Source organism: Trichosurus vulpecula, chromosome 9 (genome assembly GCF_011100635.1).
Source record: "Trichosurus vulpecula isolate mTriVul1 chromosome 9, mTriVul1.pri, whole genome shotgun sequence".
In the NCBI taxonomy this organism is placed as follows: domain Eukaryota; kingdom Metazoa; phylum Chordata; class Mammalia; order Diprotodontia; family Phalangeridae; genus Trichosurus; species Trichosurus vulpecula.
Window position 1 is genome coordinate 113,041,660 of NC_050581.1, and position 25,164 is coordinate 113,066,823.

The 25,164-nt window shown below is 40.1% G+C and overlaps 1 protein-coding gene across 1 annotated transcript in view; it reads right to left on the reverse strand.

Moving 5' to 3' along the window:
- LOC118831573 (tubulin delta chain-like) overlaps positions 1 to 23,820 on the reverse strand; it is a 32,462-nt gene extending 8,642 nt beyond the window's left edge. The window contains exons 1-7 of the mRNA XM_036738960.1: positions 23,717 to 23,820; positions 21,476 to 21,571; positions 16,689 to 16,750; positions 9,075 to 9,212; positions 4,773 to 4,914; positions 2,562 to 2,735; positions 1,489 to 1,584 (exon numbers count right to left, since the gene is read on the reverse strand). Of these exons, the coding sequence (XP_036594855.1) occupies positions 1,489 to 1,584; positions 2,562 to 2,735; positions 4,773 to 4,914; positions 9,075 to 9,212; positions 16,689 to 16,750; positions 21,476 to 21,571; positions 23,717 to 23,820 (812 nt within the window). The remainder of the gene's footprint in view (positions 1 to 1,488; positions 1,585 to 2,561; positions 2,736 to 4,772; positions 4,915 to 9,074; positions 9,213 to 16,688; positions 16,751 to 21,475; positions 21,572 to 23,716) is intronic.
- Positions 23,821 to 25,164: the final 1,344 nt, after the last annotated feature.

The window sequence follows — 25,164 nt, forward strand, 5'->3', positions numbered from 1 at the left end:
AGTTCAGTCCCTATTATGATCGCTTTCTCATCAGCCTCTCTGCTTCCTGTCTCTCCTCTTTTTAATCCATCCCTCCAGCCAATGAATATTCCTTAAAACACTGATGTGACCATGACACTCCCCTACTCAAAAGTCCCTAGGGGCTCCCTACTGCCTCTAGGATAAAGTACAACCTTGTCACCGAGCATCTAAAACCCTCCACAATCTCTATCTTCTTTCGTATTATTTCACTTCGGGCACTCTCCACTCCAGTCAAATTGGCCTGCCGGTTGTTCCCTCTACACTACATTCCATCTACAAGGCTCTTCCATGCCTTTCATGCCTGTGTCTGTGAGACAGTCCTTCCTCGCTTCCACCCCTCAGAGTCCCTTACTCATTTCAAAGCACAGCTAAAGTGCCACCTCCAACCTATCAGCTCCTTCCAGATACTCACAGTCATCAAGGACTCTACCTCTCAAAACTGCTAGTATATACTTTGTATTGCTTATCTGCATATATGTTGAAAATTATCTTCCTTCCCATCCTCACCACTGCTAGAATATAATTTCCTTGAGAATAGGGAAAATTTCATTTTTGATTTTATATCCCCAGTGTGCCCAGGATTATGCCTTGCATGAAGCAGGTGTTTAAAAATGTTAATTCCATTGAATTCAATGAGAAAATTTAAGGACCCAGAGAAGAACTTCAACTGGAGAAATCAAGAGATGCTTCATGGGGGTGGTGGCACCTGACGTAGGCCTTGAAAAAAGAGAAGGATTTCAGCAGACAGAGATGAGAAGGGAAATATGTGCCAAGAAGAGTCTGTGCCAATGTACAGAGGCAAGAGAAAGCAGAATGAGATAGGGAGCAGTGAATATTCCAGGTTGACTTAAGAATAGAGAATATGAAGGAGAATTTATGTAAAATAGAGCTCTAAATGCCAAGCCGAGGACTTCGTATTTTATTCTGGGGGCAAAAGAAAACCATGCAAGATTTTTGAGCAGAGACATGACATGGTCAGACCTGTCCCTGTGAAGAGGGACCTTAAACAGGAAGCTATTAACCCATCAGTTAGTCCTACCTGCTAATTATCCAGGCAATATAATCTTTTTTTTAGGTTCTTTTTTCTCTCTCTTCTTAAATTTATTTATTTTTAGTTTAGAACATTCAGTTCCACAAGCTTTAGAGTTTTAAATTTTTCTTCCCCCTCTCTCCCTTTCCCCTCCCCAAGACAGTGTGCATACATATACACAGATATTAAACATATTTTCACATTAGTTGTGTTTTGAAAACGAATTATAACCAATGGAATGAATCATGAGAAAGAAGAAACAAAACTAAACTAAACAATACAAAAAAGAGAGAGAGAAAAAATAATATGCTTTGATCTGCATTCAGACTCCGTAATTCTTTCTCTGGATGTGGATAGCATTTTCCATCATGATAGGCAATATAATCTTGATCAAAATATTCCATTTCTGTTTCCAGGGGGAAACTCTCCTTGCTTACCTGGTACTGGTTTGAGCGACATGCAGAAATTTCATGGTTGGCATAGGGCAGACAGACCGCAGCAACTCCCAGGGTTCTACTCCTATGTTCAGACCACTACAGGATGACACAGATTTAGTCAGTAGAGCCACCAAAGCTCCCTAAGATTTCCTCCAATAGCATGGCAAGTTCATCCTGTATCATCTAACTCTTCTGTTTATCATGTGCCGTTTGGATATAAACTCCCCTTAAGATCCCTGGTTCTAGAAATTGCCTAAAAAAAAAAAAGAAATTGCCTACTTGGGACAATACAGCCTCCGTGGAGTTCAGCGGAAGGGTACTCGCTGGATACAATGCACAAAGTTGTGGGACTGCTATTTGTAAAGACCTCAATACTTAGACACCAAAATACTTTAGTAGTCATGAGATGCCAAAGAGCAGTAGATAGAAGACTACTCTTGAAGGCAAGAAAACCTGGGTTCAGGTCCTGCCTCTGACACATATTACCTAGTTGACCATGTCCAAACCATTTAACCTCTCATTGTTCCAAGCAACTTGCTAAGACTATACTTTGCTTATATTCAATGAAACAACAAGCATTTATTAAGCACATATCATTTACTTGCTAAATGCCTAGTATGTGCCAAGAGAGGCAATATGGCATATTGGACAGAAAGCTGGCCTTGGAGCGAGGAATGAATTAACAAATTAATCAAAAAGCATTTATTAAGCATTTACTATATGCAAAACACAGCACTATGCTGGGGATACCAACAGAAAAGTAAGAGTCCCTTCTCTCGAGTCCCTTCTCCCACATTGTAATGAGGGAGACAACACATGTAGAAAGCTTCAGATGAAAGTTGTTTAAACTGATGTGCTACCTCTGATGATGACTGCTTTGGGGAGACAGCACCCAAACTGGCTGCGTAAATGCTCATACTTCCATTCAATAATGAGCTTCATCCCCTGCTCATCATCCCTCCACACAAAATGGAAGCAGAACAAGACAATTTTAAGTGGAGTGGGGTAAGGTGAAAAGAGAGGAGGACCAGGGCGGGGTGGGGGGGAAAGAGGTAAGAGCTCAAATCTTTCACCTGGTCGGCTGGAAATTGCTGACAGGGTACAAGAGTCCTGCCACACAATCTGCAATATAGGTGTTCATGCTAGACAGGGACACCCTGGGCTCCCGCATATTCTTTTTCCCCATGCTGGCTATTGTTCTCCTCAGGACATCATCATTGTGGAACAGGAAGATGCCATCTGTGTACCTACAGAGACACAGACCATGGCAACAGTTGGGACACAACAGGACTGGCCGGCCCTGTGACATGAAGCAAAGCCTAGACATCCTCACCGGGTGTCTCTCTTGACCAAAAGCTCCCCGGTAGGCCAATTCCCTCCTGTTCGTAGTGTCATATTTTACAGTTGGAAGGGTATGAAGAGACCATGCTCCAAACCCTTTATAGATGAGGAAACCAAGGCCCAGAGAAATGAAATGATTTATCCCAGCTTATAAACTGTGTCCTCTTTCACAATGTATGCATTTGGACCAACAACCTCACACAACTGCGTCTCCCTGGGGATGAGGAAAAGCCACTGAAAGAGTCTGGGAAGCCAATTTTTTGGTGAAAGGAAGAAAGAAAACAAGCATTTATAAGGCACTTACTATGTGCCAGGCACTGTGCTAAGCACTTTACAAATGTTATGTCATTCGATCCTCACAACAACCCTGAGTAGTAGATGCTGTTATTATCCACACTTTGCATTTGAGGAAACTGAGCCTGAGACAGGTTAAGTGACTTGTCCAAAGCTAGTAAGTATCTGAAACTTTGAGCTTAGGTCTTCCTGACTCCAGGCCCAGCACTCTAGCTACAGTACCACCTAGTTACCTCTCATGGAGAGGGGCACAGTGGATGCAAACAGGCTGCAGCACGTTCCTACCAAGGAATTATGAAGGAGAAAGAGTAAAGGATGAAGTTAAAGACACAGATGTGCAAAAGAAGACGGGCTGGTAACATGACAAGAGCAGGTAATAACAGATGGAGGGTCCACTGGGACCCCTGCAATGTCAAGAGGCATTGAGGAAGGCTCCTAGCAGTCTGAGTGGATGCCTGTGATTGGATAGAGCTAGTGGAAGAATAAGGGCACAAGTCACAGTTGGACTGTATTGTTTCTTCAACCTGGATTGTAGTTTCAGTGCACCTCTGGGACTCCGTCCCTTTACACACAAACATACACACACACCATCATTCTATTGAAACTATTCTCTCTAAAGCTTCCACTAGCCTCCTAATGGCCAAATCCAATGGCCTTTTTTTCAATCCTCATCCGCCATGACTTCTCTGCAGTTTTTAACACTAGTGAGTGCACCTCCTACTGAAGAAGATACCCCACTCTACTGGTTCCCCCACTTCTCTAACTCCTCCTGCTTCCATTGGCTCCCCATTCTTTTACCCAGTCCTTAATGTGGATATGCCCCTAGGGTCTATTTTTGGCCCTCTTCTTTTCTCTCTGTGTCCTCTCCCTTGGCCATCTCATTTACTCCCCATCTTTAAACAGCTTTAATCCCCATCTCCAGGCTGGTGACTCATCAGTCTCCTTCTCTCTGGTTCTCTCTCTTTAGTCACAGACTGGACATCTGAGCTCCAGCCCCACATCTCTAACCCCCTGCAGGCACCTCCCCACCCCTACCAGATGTCCTCTTAGCAATGCAAATGCAACATGTCCAGAGTGGAATCTGAATCTTTACCACTAAACTTGCTCCTTTGGACTTTTACTATGTCTACCTCTGGCACAACCATTTCCGCTGCTTCCTTGTTATTATAGTTTAGGCCTAGCAAGGCTAGCAAGTTCAAGGTTTAGAATGTAATAAGTATTCATGAACCACAAAATCTGATTTAAAACAACTTTACAAATTAAAAATCAAAACAACACACTTTAAAAAGATACAAAGGATATGCAATATCACTCCAGATGATTATAATCACCATCAATGGCATTTCATATTTTAAATATTTAGAATTAATGAATATTAGTATTAGTTCTCACCCTTGTGACCAAGTATCAATGTAGCTATTTCTATTTTACAGCTGGAGAAATAGAGGCACAAGAAGATGAAGTACTTTACTTACAGTCATCAATTTATCTCCACTAGAATTGAGGGTAGAATCCAATAGTCTTCCCCTCTCAAGTTTAGTACTCTGTCCTTGGGTAAAAAGCTTTGGAACTAACAAAACAACACCATTGGTTCCCTCTATGCGAGATCTGCCTAAAGCTCCATTTCTTCAGATGCTTAATGAGGTTACCTCTGAAGCCAAGAAAGGCACAACAGAATGTTGTAATGTTGAAGAGGGCACTCGCCAGTCTGATAAGGGGCCACCGTCACAGACAGAATCTGTCCTAAGGGATACTCATCTCTGATTTCTTCACAAAGATGAGAGCCAAGACCTAAGTGGAAAAAAAAATCCAGATAACAAGTTATACAACTAAGGTAAACAGAAAAGGTAATTTTTGGGAACTTTAGTCTCTGTACATCCACCTCTATTGATATATGGATGCTGCCGTAACAATGATGTAGTAAAGAACTGGTCAATGAAAGCCTAGACCTCATGGGCACGTGCAGTGTGCTCTGCTTGATGCAATCCCCAGTGTGGACTTTGGAGCACTGTACAGGTATTCCATGATCTTCTGGTCTGCCTATCGTGCGGTGGAAAAGGTTTTTTTTTTTTTTACTAGTTCCTAAATAAGAAGTGAATACACTTATAGAAGGTCCCAGTTAACAAACCTTGGTCTCTTTCCTGCCTGGCTGTGTTTGAGTGAGGCGGCAATAACCGCCATATCTTCCAGATAGGAAGTGTACCAATGGCCTATGCCCTCCCATATGAAGCCATAAGTGCATGGCCTTATTGTTTATGTCCCTTTTGTGCCTATTCTCTCCTGCATTAGGTGAAAGGGGAGAGATGGAACAGACTAGCTGTAACCTTGTGAGCACTAAAAGGTCAGGAGATACCAAGGGTCCAGGAACTGAAATTCATGCTAGAAACTCTAGCAGATATCCAAGCCTGGTGAGCAGTGAAGTCCCAAATGAACTGCTGGACCCAGCCAAGCTGTGGGTCCACACACTGGAACAACGATTTCTCCAAAGAAGGGGGCTGCTTGGTCTATTGGTTGTGCCATATTTGGAAGTGAACTTAGAAGTTTGAGGTTACTCTCCCTAGGGATGGAGATTACAGAGGGGATAGTGTGTCCCTGGTGTGTGGGTGTGTGTGTGCGTGTGTGTGTGTGTGTGTGTGTGTGTGTGTTTTATATTTCTGTTCTTAATATATCTATCTTCTCAGTAAATATCCCTTTATAAAAGCTAATTGATGTTAACTGATTAAATGATACTGAGGAGCTAACTACTAGGTCAATCAATGATTTAAGGGAGGTACTAACCGTAACTGGGGATTGACTTGGACTTCTCACTCATACCCTTTCCTTTTATTAGTCCTTCCAGAATGGAAGGTGAGGGAGTTTGGGGGAGCAAGCAAATGGAATCATCAAGGGTCTTAGTCCAAGGGCAGGAGTTGGTAAGGAGAGGAATATGGTGAAACAGGTGCTGAACTCCTTGAGAAAAGAAGGAAGGAGGATGACTTGGGGGTAAGTATATTTGGTCCAGTGGGGAAAATTTTAATTGTGCAGACTTCAAAAGAGAAAAGGTTACTCAATGAATGAGACAAAGGAAGAGTATCTGGAAGTGCCAGTTGGAGCAGGAGGTATTCTGGCTTCCCTTTCAGGACCATGTGAGAGGGTACAGCCATGTAGAGAGGATAGTCAGTGATGCCACGTCATCAGGGTTGAACAGGGGTTCTGGAAGGACTACTAGATAGAAAGAGTGTAAAAGAGAGGTCCAGGACAAAAAAAAAAAGTGTGCTCACTATGGAACAGGAATTCCAGAGGACACAATGGAAGGACTAGGCAGAGTTCTGGAAGGACTACTAGATAGAAAGAGTGTAAAAGAGAGGTCCAGGACAAAAAAAAAAAGTGTGCTCACTATGGAACAGGAATTCCAGAGGACACAATGGAAGGACTAGGCAGAGTTGGATTAGGACACAGATAGGGGTTGGTGGAGAGGAATGGACAGTTTTGTAATAAAGGGCTATTGGTTAATTATTACAGGGACAGGGAGAGACTCATTAAAATATAGTGATCTCTGCAGTTGGGTTTGAATGGCTTAATCTGGCCTCTGTGGCTTTTATTCTGTTTTCTAATCACACATTAGAGCAATGTTTTTTTTTTTAAGTAGGGTATCCATTCTAGAATCTCACAGACCAGAAAACCTATGTATATACTGAGGAAATGCAATATTTAAACACTGATTAAATCAAAGGTCTACTCCAAATAAAAATGAATAAACAAACTTTTTTTTTCAAATGTATGTATTACTTACTATGGCTTACAATCTCAGGGAGGGAGGATGAAAGACAAGAGAGAGAGAGGATTTAGAACTCAGAATTCTTAAAAAATGAATGTTAAAAATCGTCTTTACATGTAATTGGAGAAAATAAAATATTTTTTAAAAATTTTTAAATAGGTATGATTCCTGTGGCTTCAAAAAGTGAAAGAGCTAATAATAATTGATTACCTTTCTAGAATAGTCTAAGATTTGCAAAGTGCTTTACATGATTCCATTTGGTCCTCACAATAACCCTTAGAGATGAAAATCATAGCATTGGGATATTAAATGACTTCCCTAAGGTCACCCAGTACACCAATGACAGAATGAGAACTTGAACCCAGGTCTTTTGACTCCAGATCCAGGACTTTTCTCACTATATAATGGTGCTTCTAAAAAAGAGTGGTAGTCCTTATTGAAAATGGGCAGGCAAGAGCAGCTTGGTGGTCCAGTGAGTAGAGCACCGGCCCTAGAGTCAGGAGGACCTAAGTTCAAGTTTGACCTCAGACACTTGACACATGTACTAGCTGTGTGACCTTGGGCAAGTCACTTAATCCCAATTGCCCTGCCTTACCCCCCTGCCAAAAAAAATAAATAAAAAATGAAAATGGGCAGGCAAGTCACAGAGGAATAATGCTGGCAAATTTGGGATAAACTTGGGTGAATTTTTTTTTTTTTTTTTTTACTGATAGTACAAGGTTAAAGATACAGGTAACATGAGAGCACTCCAGTGGAGCGAGAGTGCATGGAAAGAGACCTAAGACTTTTCTTGGGACTAGCAGAAAGCAATTCCAGATAAGACTTTCTGTTAGGGTAGCTAGAGCTTCAGTAAAAGAGGGCTTTAGGAGCCCTGATACACTGAAGCTACTGAAAGTTTTAAAACCCTAAAATAGCCCCAAGGAAGGTTCAGGGTATATTCGAAAGTCATGTTATAATCTGCGTAATTACAGTGACTAAGCTTGGCCCTGAAGACAGGAGGAAATGCACTTCCCTCCCTTTGCAGAAGTGGGAGACTGGTGTGGAATACTGAGTATAATGTCAAACTGGCTTGGCTGTGTGCATTAGTTTTACTGAACTGCTTTTTCCCCCCTTCCTCTTTCTTTTATTCTGTTACAAGAGATGGCTTACTGGTGGGGTGGGAGGGAGGGATATATTCAGAGACAGAGGTAATGGGAAAAAATCAGTAAAAGTTAAAACCTTTTTCTTAAAAAAAGGAAGAAAGCAGTGTTACAAACAAGAATTCGAGGAATCAGTGATTGAAAGCAGCAGAATATGTAAACAGGGCATCAGCTATCTTGCTCCATGACAGCCCTCTCCATTTTTTTTCTGACATCTCTCCGATGATCCCCTTGGTACCTTCTCCTGCCTGATTCATTGTTGGTAATATGTTGCAGCCATATTCACTCCCATCATGTAACTCTCCCATTGCCCTTTGACACACCCCACTTGAGTTTTTTTAAAGGTCAGGTATACCATAACTAGCAGCCACACATCATTAGAAGACCACTAATGTGAAACAGATGAGGCTTAATTTCATGGAGAAGCTTGAAGCCGTTAAAAACACCACATCATTTCCCAAAGGCGATCCAGCCCTTTCTCTCCTACTCAATTCTGATGCTTACCCTCCACAATATTGTATTCTGATGCCTCATTGTGTCATGGAAGTGACCCTGGATTCTTAAAGGCTATGTCAGTGGGAAAGCACGTTCTAAGTCCATCTATTAAGATGGAACAGCTTTGAATATGGTCCAGACTTTTTCTGCTTTCCAAGGAATAGCCTGGTTAAGTACAGAAAGACATCCCCAGCGGTAATTGATTGAGTGGTAATGAATTCTTCAACCATGAATTTGGCCATGATTGGTGATTTGTTTGGCAGTGAATTCATGGCAGGCCATGAAACAAAGTAGCACTGAGTGGGGGAATGTGATGATCTTTTATTTGGTGAAGCACACCTTGGAGAGCTCTAACTGTTCAGGCTACAAGGTGCAGGCACCATCATCCATCTAGTGTCAGCTTATCTGAATTATAAACCTAGTACCCTGGCAAAAAAAGAAAAAGGAAAAAGCTAGATAAGTACTTTGTAAACCCAAATCTAAAAAGTGATGTCAACATGAAAATAATAAGGATAATAATCTAGCTAGGTTCCTTCTCCTCCTCTCCCCCCATTACATACCTGCTCCTGTGCCACCACTTAGGCTGTGAAAAAGCACGGTCCCACTATAGCAATCCCGGAGTTCCACTTCCTTCCGAAGCCTCTCCATCGTCTTGTACAGAAGGCTGTCTTCACAATTCAAAGGCTTATTGTAGTAGCCTTGAAATAAACCATTTAAAACGGCCAATGTTAGAGGGATTTGGGTCCATAACAAAATATTCTGGGGGCTATATCTTCCAAAGAATTCCATCTTAAAGCCTGTAGCTCATTCCACCACCACCACCTCCCCATCAGTAATTATCTTTCCCCTCAGACTTCACACAGTACTTCACCATCACTTACCTTGGGCCACAAGGAAAGGAGGCAGAAGACAGGCATTATGTCAGAGACCAGGGCCTACTTTCAGCCATCTCCTCTAGAATTCTAGCAATGGAAGCATTCAGACTAGAGAGGAGAGAGTGACAAACAAGGCCCTCTCATTCTATCCAAGAGTGGAGGAGGAAAAAGAGAAGGGGAGGCAGAGACTGACCCTAACACAAGGTCTTAATCCAGAAACTGAGACTGCAGAGGAGAACAAACAGAAGAAAACACTGAAGAAATACTAGATGTTAAGGGAAGCCCAAAAGGTCAACCTAGAAGAAAAGAGTAATACCATAGCAAATACAAATAGAACTTCAGATAAAAGAATGGCTTGACCACAAGGATTCTGAGAATCTCTGCAAGAAGTTTTAAAAGAGCAACAAAATACTGAAGACAGCTAGGAAAAGAAAGTTCAAGTACCAAGGAACTACAGTCAGGATTACACTGCAACCACCATAAAGAAGAGAAAATCTTAAAACATGATAGTCCAAAAGGCAAAAGATAAAGCTTCATAAGAATAATTTATGCTGCTAATCTGAATATAATCCTATAAGGGGGAAAATGGACCTTAACTACAAACACGGCAGGAATCAAGAGAAACCTAGAAAGGTAAATACAGTTAAGCAATTGAAAGGAGATAAATCACGATAAATGGTTACTAAAAGGGGGAAAAGAGACAAATACCTACTGTTGCTGGGCATCGTGGTGCTTGCCTATGAGCTCTACTAGTGAGGAGGCTGAGGCTGACGGATTACTTTAACTAGTGAGTTTTGAACTACAGTGAAGTAAACCAATCATATGTGTGACCTAAGTTTGGCACCTAGATGGCAGGGGACCACCAGGCTGCCCAAGGGGAAATGAATTGGCCCCTGTCAGAAATAGAGTAGGTTAAAGCAAGCATGCTGATCAGGAATAGAATTAGGCGTTATCCCGCTTCAAGTCTGGGTGAGGTAGGGAGATTCAGTCTCAATTTAAAAAACAACAACCCAGAATTTCACTATCTTCAGAGGTCACAAAGGGAGCTAAGAAAGACAAACACAGGGCCTATAGGGGATTTTGTTCTGTTTTGCTGGTTTTAAGAGAGAAAAGAAAAAGAAAGGGAAAAGGTACACACTAGAGGAGATGTGAGGAAGAGGAGGAACAAAGTTGAGATTTCTAATAATTGTAGTGAACAAAGAAAAGAATATATAAACTATGCAAGAAACAGTAGGAGGAGGGGAGAGAGCATCTTATGAATCTCACTCTTACCTGAACTGGACTAAGGAGGGTTGAAAATACACACCGAGTTCACTGTAGAAATACATTAAATTCAATTGGAAAGTGGGCCATGAAAGGAGAGTGGTTAGTGATGTTTAAGAAGAAATGCAGAGCTGGACAAGGAATAGCTACAAATAAAACAAACTTCGACTTTAGGAGGGGGGTTATGAAGGAACTGTAATAAAAGGAGAGAAAAGATGTGGTGAGAGGAGGGCTGGGCTGGCGAAGAAAGAAGGCACAGAGGAGATGCTGCAAACTACAGAAGTGTTACTCTGGTGGGGTTTAATGATAACATGCATAACAAAATGTCACTGGTGTGTAACAAAGAAATGCTGTTATTTAATGAGTAGGTCTGTCCTAAGTCACCTGTAGATTCAGAGAGGTAATCTGTCTAAAAGCTTACCTTCCTTCAGCGATGGAAGCCAAATAAAACTTAAGTTGTACAAATTCCAACAGAGTACTCCATCTCTCTGATTCTATGTGGAACGTGGTAGAAATAACACTAGAGGAGGGGTCAGAAGACCTAGGTTCAAGTGCTAATTCTGGCATTTACTAGCTGAGGGACCCTGAATCTAACACTTTGCCTCTGAATCTGTTTCCTCACTTGCAAAAATTGGAATTATCTGTGCAGCTTACTTTTTATAGCTTTCCTTCCTACTTCAAGGTTCAAATTTCCCAAATGCCTGGGAAAGCACTTTTACAAATTATATTTATGCAACTGTAAGGGATTATTATTATTATTATCATCATTATTACACATGACTTCTTAGCACAAGATTTAGACTTTGGATGCTTTGTTAGGTTTCTTACTTTAGAAGTAGTAATAAAAGGGGAAACTTAAAAAAAAAGTTACTCTCTCATACAGTGGTAGACACGGCTCGATCTGGAGATGGACATTATCAATAGAGACTTCCCCTTGTAATCTGACAAGTTCCTCAGTCACTTCTTTGCCTATATATGTGTAGGTGTGTATGTGTATATATATATATATATATATATATATATATATATATATATATATATATATAACATACATACACACATACATATACACATATAGACATACACACATACATACACATACACTACTAATAATTTTTCTACACAGATGTAGTCTCTAGATCTGTGATTCTAGGGCACTGGTGGGGAACCTATGGCCCTCTAAGTCCTCAAATGTGGCCCTATGACTGAATCCAAACTTCACAGAACAAATCCCCTGTAAAACTTGGACTCAGTCAAAAGGTTACCCAAGGCCCTAGAAGAGGATTTGTTCTGTGAAGTTTGGATTCGGTCAAAGGGCTGCACTTGAGGACTTAGAGGGCCACATGTGGTCTCAAGGCCGCAGGTCCCCCACCCCTGTTCTAAGGTTATATGCCATGGCCCCCTCAACCCAAACCTAGTAGGAGCTAAGAGAACTACATTAACTCACACAAATAGACTTTTAATATTCAACCACTGTGGAGAAGGAGCTACCTGGTCCACATACACACAGACACACACATCCAGCTGTGGAACACAACATATCTCATTCAACAATAACCTTCTCTGCCTAACCAAAGATCAGCAAAACAGTAGAGCAGGCTCCAAGCATCAGGGCTTGCCTGCTGCTGGACCTAACTGACTCCTTCACTGGTGTGGGAAGGCCAGTTAATCAATCACCCATCTCAACTGCATTCCCAATCAGCACCTGCATGTTTATTCTCACTCCATGTCAGAGTTCTGACCACTGGCCCTTCTTTGAGTCTTAGATGAAAGACAGTCCTCCCTGAGCCCATGAAGTCTTGTTTTGACAGCCACCTCCACCGGGTACTCACGCATCAGGGGTGGGGCTTTAGTTCAAATGGCTATGGCCTTATTTCCTTCCTGAATCAGGAAAGCATTTGAAGTTCAGGCAGCTGTACATGGTTGATATTTTTTGATCTAAGCCAGGACTGGGAAAACTCTACCAGGGTGGGGAGCCTACCACATGTGGCCTCGAGGCTATAGGTTCCCCACCTCTGTGTCTAGCCCATGGTGTAGTTTCTTTGCTTGTGGAATTAATGATAAAGAGGCAATTATTCCTATTTTTCCTACTATTCTGAGAACACAACAAACTTAAGAAGAGGGAATGTCTCAAAAGACCACCAAATCATGAGAAGCAGCATAGAGGGGGATCCAGGAGGCCTAGTTTTAAACCCCAGTTCTGCCACTACCAGCTATGTGAAAACAGGAAACTTATTAATCTCTTTGAGACTCAGTTTCTACACCTGTTAAATATGGATGCTAATACTTATAATAGATGTATCACATAATTGCAAGGAAAACACTATAAACTTTATAAACTAAGGTTTATAATGTCTGTGAATAGTTTTGCGTCATTCTATCCTTGGGGGGTGGGGGGGATGGAAGGAGGTTTGTATCTCTCCCTTTCCCATTGTGCCTCTAACTTTATTTCTTGACTTGTCTATTTTTAGCCCCTATCCCTTTATGCCTTAGTATATTATAGTGACAATAATATTGAGGGGACAATTAAAACCATGAATGAACTTTCTAAGGGAAAGAATGGAGAAAAGAAAGGAGAGCTGGAGACAGAACGTGAGGGCACACATACATTATGGGGTTAGGAAGAGGATAAGTAACTATAGAAGAAGATAGAAAAGGAACAGTGAGGGAGGAAAGAGGAGAGCCAGGAGAGTGTAATATTCTTGAAGCAAAAAATAAAAATAAAAATAAAAACCCAACCCAATATGGATGTATCCAAAAGGAGGTGGTAGTGATCAATAATGATGAAAACTGCATAGAGGTTAAAAAGAAATAGGGCTAAAAAAGAGCCTGTAGATTTTCAAATTAAATTACTTTTGATTTTTAAAAGCAGGTTCAGTAGTACTGAGTGGGATAGTGAGGACCTCTCATGGAATCTGGGTCTCAGCCTTTCTGTGAACTGAGTGGGATAAATGGAGGTGGGGACTTTTTGGCATGGCTCAGGGCTTCTGATTGACAGCTAAGCCTATGTTTCGAGTTACTTAGAATCACCTGAACTGTGTCCTCACCAAATAAGGATAAAAGGGTTCTTAAGAGTTGTTATGGGCTAAATTAGCGTTTCCTTGTCCCTCATACCTGGGTTAGATTTCTCGAGAGATTGTGAGCCTGAACTTCACCAATGAGAGTAAAGGTCAGTGGTGGGAGGAGGATGGAACTCACTAAGGTATATAATCATGCTTTGCTTTCTGTACTATGCCTCTCCTACTAGCTCACTGCTGGTGGTGATGACGACACCCTTTCTCAAGAGATCTTCATGAAGAAGTTTTCTGTTTCTACCTTGAGAGACCTCTGACTCTTTTAATTAATTGCTGGCGGGTGGTCTCACCCCACATAGTACTAGTAGCAGAGATGAAAACCAGATTGAAGAGGTTATAGAGAGAGTAGGCACTGAAGAAGTAGGGATATTGATGCTAGGTTAATTATTCAAGAAGTTTAACAGTGAAGGGAAGAGAAAGGTGGGATGGGGAAATGTTTGTTTTTTTTTTAATTTGGTCAAGGGATTGCTTTTTGTTGTTTGTTGTTCTGGGGTTTTCTTTGTTGTTGTTATTTTTAGACTTAGGAAGACCTAAAGTTTTTTTTTTTAAGTGGAAAGGAAGGAGAGACTGAAGCTTTTGTAAACTTCTAGCAAGGATTATTTCATTCTTAGTCTTTATATCCCCAGGGCTGAGCCCTGTGCCTTGCATCTAGTAGGCCTTTAATAAATGCTGATTGATTGATTAATTGGTTTGTCCAATAAAAAGAAGAATCACTGCTGGAGCAAAATTCTAGAAGAAGCAAAAGGGAGGGCAAAGGAGATGTAACACATGAAGGGACTAGCTTTAGTCAAGCAAAAGGAGGAGAAAATGAATGAAAAGTTCTGAGCAGGGGAAGAGAGGAGCAAGTGTGGATCTCACGGTCTCAATCCTCAGTGAACATCCCTGGGGAGTATGGATGCAGTAGCAGTTTGAGGCAAGAGGATAAAGTTGGGGCTGACTTTGTGGAGAGAGAGAGGGAGCCAATAAGAGTAGATGGATTGCTGAACAGCAGTGGTAAGGGACCAACAACAAGGTAGAAGGGTTAAGGGAATGAAATTTTTCAGACTGCAAGGCCCAGGGACCATTATCTACCTGGTGGCCATTAATTTATAGTGGGTGAAATCTGTGACTTTCTTCAAAGACCTTCAGCAGCTCTACCGCCTAAGTAGAAAAATCTGAAGGTAGAGGTTCCCAAGGGTTACCTGGGTAATGGCAAATGGTGTGAGGGAAGGGAGGGGGTGGGGCGTGGAGAGGAAAGTTAAGAGTTTCTATCTGGGGGATAGTAAAGCACTAAAACGGCCGGAGCAGGTGTCAGTGACTGAATCAGCAGCATTTACTAATCTATTGTACAAGGTATTGTAGGGGGTCATCAAAAGTAATGGAATCACTCAGTCAGCCAGCATTTATTTAGCTATGTGCTAGATACTCTACTACAGCAGCTAGGTGATGCAGTGGATAGAGCGCTGGGCCTGAGTTAAGGCCAGCCTCAGGCTGTGTGACCCTGGGAAGGTCACTTAACCTTGTTGGCCTCAGTTTCCGCATTTGTAAAACAAGCTGGAGAAGGAAATGGCAAACCACTCCAGTATCTTCACCAAGAAATCCCCAAATGAGAAATCTCCACAAAAGAGTCTGAAATGACTGATCAACAACTGTCACTCTACTAGGGGCTAGGAATACAAAGACAAAAGTGAAGCTGGTATGTGAAAAAACTATTTCTAAAATAAAAATAAGGTAAATATTTAGGACTAGCAGCTAGAGGAATCAGGAAAGACTTTGCATAGATGGTGACACTTGAGTCTAGTTTTCAAGGAAATCCGGAGTTCTAAGAGCCTGGAGCTAGGACGGGCAGTGGGAAAGGAGACACAAGTGTGTATAAGGGTGGGGTCTTAATGATTGTCCCACCCACCATTGTTGAATTAAAACACTTCTTGACTGAATCGGAACTGAAAATGAACAAAGCCAGTATTTCTTCTTGAATCAATTGAAACCACTTGGGCATGCCCTAAGGAACTTGTATAAAAGATAAGCTATCTCAGAACAATAACAGATATACCTAAGATACAGGAACAGAGTGGAAGAAGTAGGGTTAAGCCAAGCTGTGCCCAAAACTAGCAGCCCTGGGGCAACCAGCTAAAGGAGAAATAGAAGTTAAAACTGATTTGTGGCAGTGTGGAGTTCTGGAGGAGGGCCATCTGCTCTCCACAAAAGACCCAATTGTAGGGTGGATGACACCAGTGTACTAACCTACTTAAGGACTGAGGTAAGTCCCAATAAAAGACCTGCTCTTTCCCAAAGTCTCTCCACAGATACTACAATATAACCTTCTATTTCACTAAGCAAACGCAATCGGCAACTTGAATTTTGCCTCAATCTCAGAGACATCAAGGATTACTACGAATAAATATAAATGTAAATTTAGGTGATTCCAACCACTGTCTAAAACTTAGAAATTATTCTAACTGGGGACTCAGATTGTAATTGAACTCCTAACTTCCCATCTAAAATAAACTCTCTAAAGCCACAGATCAGGGACCTTAGGGTCCTTTATTTTGTTCGTAGGCTTAAAAGGAGCTAATTATGATGTGTAAAGGCCCAGACGTAGGAGATAGAGTATCCTATGTGACAAAAGTAAAAACTAAGTAATAAAAATAGAATACATGGTCCCTGCTCTCTGGGAATTTATAATCTAGTCTGAGTGATGGTACGTTGAACAACTAATCAAATTCTCACCATATGCTTAAATCTCTACAGAAGAAGCTCGGTGTGGTGAACAGAGCCAACATAGAAGCCAGAAAGATTTTCTTCTCATATATACAAACTGTGTGACCCAGGCAAGTCACTAAACCTCTAATCTCTCTGTGCCTTGAGCAACTTTCTAAGAAAATAAGTTTCAAAAGGGGTCACCTGGCTAACAATGAAATTCTTAGGTCAGGTCTGGACAAAACAAACAACAAAAGTAAGTGATGAGAGGTCAGAGTCTTACCACATGCCCAATTCTTCCCTCTTCCCTGTTTTCCAATTATTAGATTCGATTCCCGGAATAAACTGAAAAATTAAAAAAAAAATGCACTGCTGAAAGTGAAAGGCTTGTCAGAAAGGCTGGACCATAATCACTTTCTCATGCTAATACCCTGTAGTGGGGAGAGACCTAGTAATTAGCCACGCTGGGAATCTGCTTGATTGCTTTAACTGTTATGCTGATAAACTGCTTCTGGCCCTTCAATTCTGCTGTTTAATTTATAACCCTTTTTCGGAAATCATTACCCTCAAAGTTAGTAGCACAAGTCAAAAGAGGCATTAGCACCTGAGTTAGACAATGAGTTTCCTTTCCCCAGGATTTTCTCCAGTTAGTTGAAGAAGGGCTTACAGATAGATAGTAGGACCATAGACATAAAACTGAAAGGGACCTCAGAGGCCTTCCTACTCAACCCTTTCATTTTACAAATGATGAAATGAGGCCCAAAAAGATTAAGTGACTTGTCCAAAGTCATAAAGATAGTGTCATCTGGGTCTGAACCAAGGTCCTTTGACTCCAAATCCAATGTCTTCCTTGCTGTGCTATGGAATAAAAACATAATCATAGCAATAATAACCCATGGCATTTGTCACGGTTTGCAGATTTGGGTTTGAAAGGTTTGGGTCCAAAGGTCTAACTAGATAATAACCCTATAATTTGGGTAAACAGACACTGGGAGTTTGAGTGCCTGGGTTATAAGCATAGCATATGGGTTTGTAAGCATAGCATAGTAAGATTCAGTGGAAAAAACACTCTAATTCAGCCACATCTCTAAGTTTTTTCATAAGACCCATCAGCAGCTATCTCCTATGATCAACTAATTATTGTGATTGATAATAATTTTTCAAAAGAACACTGGAATTACAATTAAGGGACCTGGGTTCAAGCCCCAGTTCTGTAGACTTGGAAAAGTTGGCCTAACCTTTCTGGCTTCAATTTCTTCCCATCTATAAAAAGAAGGGGTTGTCCTAGATAAGCCTTTGGGAGTCCTGGATTCATCAATGGAAATGATACTAGAGAAGATGTAATATTATCTACTTCGATAATACATTCTACTAAGGACCTCTGAGCCTTTACTTATAGCTGAAATTTCCTGTATATGTTGTTGTCCCCCATTAGAATGTGAATTCTTTGAGATTAGGAAATGACTTGCTTTTCTATTTATATAGTTCAGTGCTTAGCAGAGTGCTTTGAACAATGTAAGGATTTAAGTGCTTTTTCATCCATTCACTGTGATTCTAGATTTCTATGTCCTAATTGTCTAACTTTAGGAAAATCAATGCTATTTCTTAATTTTCTCAACTGTAGAAGAAAATCTTTACACTGTTGTTAGGATCAAATGAGATAATGGTATAAACACACTTATGCATTCAATTATCCTTTATTTAAAAAAATATATAATTCTTTAGTAAGATAGTTAAACATAAAAATTACCTAGCATTAGGAAACCATTAAAAATACACTCTTTAGAACAAGACTTAAATAAATACAAATGACTAGGTACAATTGAGTAGATACTTTGGACATTAAAAAAAGCTAAATGTTTAGAGTGTGTCTCTGCAGACTCTTACAATGGTGGTTATTTGAAATCTTAGTATCAACCTGGTTTGCCTACTTAAAACAACTTCTCAGAGAGTTTTACTTATATACCTTTAGAATCAACTCTGCCTTTCTGCTATATATGGGATCATAAGATTTATATCTTATGCAGTGGAGCTAGGATTTGAATAATATTTTGACTCCAAATCTATCACATTTGCCTTTAAGCCACAGCTGCCATGTCTTGGCAGAAAAAGGGATCAACTCAAGATTTGCCAGACTGACCAATCATGAAGAGGTTTTTTATTTTTGTTTTTTTGTCTATACTTGACTGACCTTATTAACTTTAACACAGTTTTGAAACTACACCTTCTATTTATTAACTTGAACAAAATACCTCACCAATAAATGTTGAAATTTATTCACTTTTGGTTTTTAGACAGATCTCAGATGTGCATTGTGTTCTTAGAGAGTTACAATTAAGTGATATCTTCACAAGCCCTCAGACCAAAACACTCAACAGAACACAAAATCAAATTTTCAGTAATCACCTTTAAAACACAAAATAATTATTGATATCTCCATTTCCAAATTAGTGTGGATCAAAGAATCTCAGGTTTAGGAGGACCTTCAATATTCATCTGGAGCAGGGGTTCTTAACCTTTTTGGGTGTCATGGGCAGCTTTGGCAGTCTGATGAAGCCTAAAGACCCCTCACAAAATAATGTTTTAAATGTGTAAAATAGAGGCAGAGGCAAGATGATGGACTCCAGGTAGGGACTTGCCTGAGATCTCTCCCAAACCCTTCCAAATACCTTTAAATAATGACTCTAAACAAATTCTAGAGTGACAAAACCCACAAAAAGATAGAGTGAACCCATTTTCCAGGCCAAGACAACTTAGAAAGTTGGCAGAAAAGTCTTTTGCACCAGGGTGAGAGAAGAGTCTAGTCTAGCACAGGCAGACCAGCAGCCGCAGCAGCAGTGGTTTCCAGACTTCTAGGATACCAAAAACAATTTAAAAGGTCAGCAGGAAAGGCCTGTTGTACCTGGGTGAGAGGGGAGCACAGTCCAGCACAGGCTACTCCAGCACAGCCTAGGCCCCAGCAAACCAGTAGCAGGCCTTGGGAGGGAATGAATCAGCAGCAGCAGTGGCTGCTTCCTACTGACAGTAAAAGGGTCAAACAACTGGTCAGAAGGAGATCGCAAGGGTCCCTTTGTTAGCACTGAGGCAGGACTCTGTTGATCTGCCTACACTCTAATCCAGGTCCCAATCCTGGGTGGTAGTTCCCAGGAGAAGGAGGAGCACAAGCATACCAAAGCTTGAAACCACAGTGGAGGGGTCTAATGGTTAAATCTTTGTTTATATCAAACCAAAATTTGCTTCCTCTATTCACCCTTCCCCTTCACCCATCTCCCCTAGCTTTGAGTCAAAGGCAAACAAATCTAATCTGTTTTCAATACGGCAGCTCTTCAAGTACTTGAAAACACCTAATATATCACCTTAAGTCTTCTCTTCTCCAAGCTTTAGTTCATTCAACAGATCCTCACAGAGCATGGTTTCCAGTTTCATTCATTTCTCACCCCCTTACCATCTTTGCCACCCACCTTTGGACACATAACCACTTGTTGTTTCCCTTTCTAAAATGTGGTACCTAGAACCAAATACAAAATTCCAGATGTCTGATGAGGGCAAGGTATACCAAGATAATCATTGCCTTTGTTTTTTTGACACTATCAGTTAAGTCTGAAGGTATTGGTTTTCTAGTTGTCACAACATACTGATGGCTTATACTGAGCTTGTAGTTCAAGAAAAAACCCAAGATATTGTCTAGAGTAGACACACCACTCTCTGCCCAACCCCACTCTACTAGTCCCCATTCTCTGTTTACTCACGCCACATTTTCAGCTCTACTGTCAAAACTTAACATTGATTCCTACTCAATTCTGTCATATTTATTCACCCCAACATTCTAGCTTCTGCAACCTTGCTTTCACTGAGATACTGAATAGCACAAGCACAAAGACAAATAACTGAGACAATGTATGAGAGACCTTCCATCAGGATGACCTAGATTGTCATCTCGACTTGGGAGTCAGGAGAGATCTGAGTTTGAATACTGGTTCTGACATTTATTAGTTGTGTGAAGCCTAAAGACCCCTCTTGCACAAATCATTTAGGTCTCCTTGAGCTTCAGGGTCCTCATCTGTAAGATGGGAATAATTACACTTGCAATATCTCCCCCCCATGGGATTGTCGTGAAGAAAGTGCTTTGCAAACCTGAAAGCACTAATTAAATTGATTATCATCATCATCATCATTATTACTACTCTAGGGGTCTAGTCCAGTTTTGACTCTAACAGTCCATATTTCTCCATTTTGTCTATATGGATTTTGCTATGGACTGTGTCAGATGCCTTGTTGAATTCTAGATAGCTAGGAATCTATAGCATTCCTCACATAAACCAATCTCTCAATTTAGAACAAATTTGTCCAAAGGACTTTTTTTTATATACTTAACAAAGTCACTTTGATCTAAGGTCACACCAGGCTATGTAGTTTCTTCATGTGTAATGAATGCAACTCTTAGTACCTTAGCATTCTAAGCAATTATTGTCTGTGTTTTTCCACAGGAAATCCACATAACAGTCTAGAAGCTTTCCTCTATTTCTTTTAATATCTCAGAGTTACAAAAGTACCACTTGGGCTGTCCAACTCTATTTTCTTCTTAAATACATCACCAACTCATCTCCATTTCTGTCCATACATGTACTCGATTAAGAATGATATGTAGATAAACTCAAATAGATGGGTATAATTCCTTCCAGAGAATTGGTAATCACTTTTAAAAAATGAGTTCTTAGGGGGCAAGTAGGTCGCTCAGTGAATAGAGCACAGGCCCTGGAGTCAGGAGGACCTGAGTTCAAATCTGGCCTCAAACACTTGACACACTTACTAGCTGTGTGACCTTGGGCAAGTCACTTAACCCCAATTGCCCTGCCTTCCCCCCTCAAAAAAATTAAAAATTTTTTAAAATGTGTTCTATGGATTCCTTTTTATTTTATATCCTTGTCATTTTGAATATAGGCCATTCCCAAGTCGAACTTTCCTTTGTAACAAAGAACAGTTAGCAAGAAACAACCACCACACTGGTTCTAACTGCAATATGTGGGTGAGTCACATTCCTCAGAGGAGGACTTGGGTTGGGTCCCTTACCCTTTCTTCACTTGTTTCTGCATTTTCTTTATCACTTTGGATTCACTGTCCACACAGATAGCACTGAGCTTTCCATCCAGGGAGCAGAAGGGATTCCTGAAAAAAAAAAAAAACAGCCCTGGATGAAAAGTGGATGTTTCTGCCGTTGACAGCCCTGCCAGGCTGACACCTGCACCCAACTTTCCCAGCTTGACATGATCTCAGAAGGTCATTTACTCCATCTACAATTTCATTTGGTTATTTTTGTTTCTAGATTGACTTTTTTGAAAACAAAAGTTTTCTTGGTACTTTATGGTTTTTATGCCTTGGTCTCTTCCAAATCTGTTCCCCACAACCTTTCAACCCTCCCTCATAACAAAGAAAAAGTTAAGCAGCCCCCCCTCCACTTTTGTACAATCCCAATTATTAGGAATTTTTTTTATGTCATGCTGAAATCTCTCTTTCTGTAATTCCTTCCTGCTCATCCTAGATCTATGCTCTGGAGATGCACTCCTTTCTCACCTTCACCCCCTTGGAATCTCTATCTCTATTCAAGGCTCTGCTCTGATCATGTGTTTCTTTCTACAGGAGACAATTCTGTCCCTCCCTCACTGTCCCCCTCCCAAAAAAAAACCACTTAATGTATATTTTGTATTTACATATTTTAGCTCATGGAATGTACTTAATATATACCTATTTAGTTAAATTGAATTGAATGCAAAGTTTGATGTAACCTACTACTGATCTGGCTACTACTGCCTACTCAGTAATCCCCTTTGCTACCAGGAGAATTTAGAAAAGGACTTTAGCAGAAGAGAATGCTACATGATGTCACTGAAATCTTGTGCCTGACACATAGTAGGTGTTTCATGGATATGTTTATTGACTGACTACTATTTCTTCTCTCCTATATGAAAATGTCCTTAGACAATTTTCTAAGAAAATGGAATTTGCCCAAATGTGGTGGCCTGCCTCTGTAATCTCTGCTACTGGAAGAGGCTGAGCTTGGTGAATCATTTGAACCCAACTTCTAGCTGCAGAAGGACTAAAGCTGATAGGTTGCCAAAGGAGATGGTGAGTCCCCAGGAATGGAGGGCCACCAGGATGCTTAAAAAGGGGTAAATTGACCCAGGTAAAAAAAATGGAGCAGGTAAAAGCTTCTGTGCCTAACAATATCATGATATGACCTATGAGTTGGCCACTGCACTTCCAGTCTGGGTGAGATAGGGAGACCCAGTTTAAAAAAAGAAGGAAAGAAAGAAATGGAAACTAAAAAATAAGATATGTCCAGTGAAAAATATCTTATAGGTAGGTATATATGCCCCAGTTCTGAAACAGCAGAATTACTTTTTTTTTAATTAAAAAAAACTTTTCAGTTTTACTTTATTTTCAGTTCCCAAATCTCTCCCTCTCTGTACCCCTCTCCTACCCCTTGAGAAAGCAAAAAATACAATACTCATTACACATAGAAGTTATGAAAAACATATTTTCACATTAGCCATGATTTGGGAAAAAAAAGAAAAAAAAATATGCTTCTAGTCTCTGTTCTCTGAACCCAACTCTATCTAGAAGTGGAGAGCATTTTTCATCCTCAGTCCAAGAACAGAATCACTTGATGGAAGCAGAAACACACCCAGTTATTCAAGACTTCTTAACTATCGTTTGCAAAAGAATTGTATTTTGACAATTTATGGCTGTTAGCTGTCATAGGATTCTAACCATTAAGTGGCTGGTTTGTTCATTACACACAAAGCACTAAAGTTAAAACTACATTATGGAAGTCAGTGCTTTTCTAGAGTTCCCCAATTCTCAGTCTATGATAGGAGTTCTTAACCTGGGATTTATAAACTTATTTGGTTTTTAAAAAATTTCAATAACTGTATTTCAACAAAATTGGTTTCTTTTATAATCTCATGTATTTTATGTTTTTAAAAACATAATTCTGAGAAAGGGTCCCCATATGCTTTACAAGATTGCCAAGGTAGTCCATGACTCAAAACTGGTTAAGAACAATGAGGTGGATATGAAAAATGAATTAAGTGAGATGTAATGAGGAAAAAAGTCGATACTAAAAATGTTAAATCATTACTTGGCTATTCAAAGTTAATGGTCACATATAAGGGAAAACCCGTAATTTCACTAGAGAACCTCTGATGGAGATCAGGTCCGAACTGATGGAAAAATGGAGTTAGCCAGGTACACAGGTACATAAGCTGAAGGAGTAGGCAAGAGCTGTTTCAGGCAGTATTAAAATTACATTACCTATCTATTTTTCCACAGGACCCGTTTACGAGGCCTAGGATGTGCCACAACTCCTGAGCTATCTGGTTGCCACATTGTCCAACTTGAAGCCAAACAGTAGACATTTCCCTGCAGAGGAAGATGAAATGACAATAAGAATTCAAAATATAATATATAGAACTCAATCATAAGCCAAAACAATCCAGTGCAAAAGCCCTCAAAATGTAATCTGAGAAGCCTGTCATCTTCTGTCCTGCTCACCACTACCTCTGTGGCTTTGGACAAATCACTTAATACAATAGAACAACTAACAGGTTGTAGAATCACTTACCCTGCAGAGGTGCATAGTGATTTAAAAAATTCAAAGAAAGTGTTTTGAGAATGAAACTCTGTTTGCCCATGTTGAAAGATTTGTATGTAGGGAATGCTTAATTAACAATATTTTATTTTTCCCCAGTTACATGTGAAGATAATTTTTAACATTCTTTTTTTTTTAATTTTGAGTTCCTATGCCCAAAGGGCAATCAAACTGTGCATACCCTTTGATGTAGCAATACCACTACTAGGTCTGTATCCCAAAGAGATAAAAAAAAAGTGAGAAGGACCTATATGTACAAAAATATTTATAGCAGTTCTTTTTGTGGTGGCAAAGAATTAGAAATTGAGGGGATGCCCATCAATTGGAGAATGGTTGAACAAGTTGTAGTATATGAATGTAATGGAATACTATTGTGCTATGAGAAATGATGAGCAGGGGGATTTTAAAAAAAAGCTTGAAAGACTTACATGAACTGATGCTGAGTGAAGTGAGCAGAACCAGGAGAATATTGTATATAGTAACAGCAACATTGGACGATGATCAACTATGGTTGACTTAGCTCTCCTCAGCAATGCAATGATCCAAGACAATTCTAAAAGATTCATGATGGAAAATGCTATCCATAGAGAAAGAACTGATGGAGTCTGAGTGCAGATTGAAGCATACTATTTTTCACTTTCTGTATTTTTTTCAAGTTCTTTTTTCCTTTGGGAATGTCTTCTTTTACAACATGACTAATATGAAAATATGTTTTACATGATTATATCTATATAACCTATATCTTAGGGAGGAAAGAGGGGGAGGAGGGAGAAAAATTTGGAACTCAAAATCTTATTTTAAAAATTGAATGCTAAAAATTGTCTTTACATGTAATTGGCAAAATCATTCATTTGTATTTTTTAAAAAAGAAAAACATTTTGAGTTCCAAATTTTCTCTTTCCCTCCTTCACTTCCCCCCTCCCTGAGACAGTAAGCAATTTTATATAGGTTATACATGTTCAATCATGCAAAATATATTACCATATTAGTCATGTTGTGAAAGACACTGACCAAAAAGAAAAAAGAATATAAAAAATACAGAAAGTGAAAAAAGTATGCTTTGATCTGCATTCAAACTGCATTAATTCTTTCTTTTGAGGTGAATAGCATT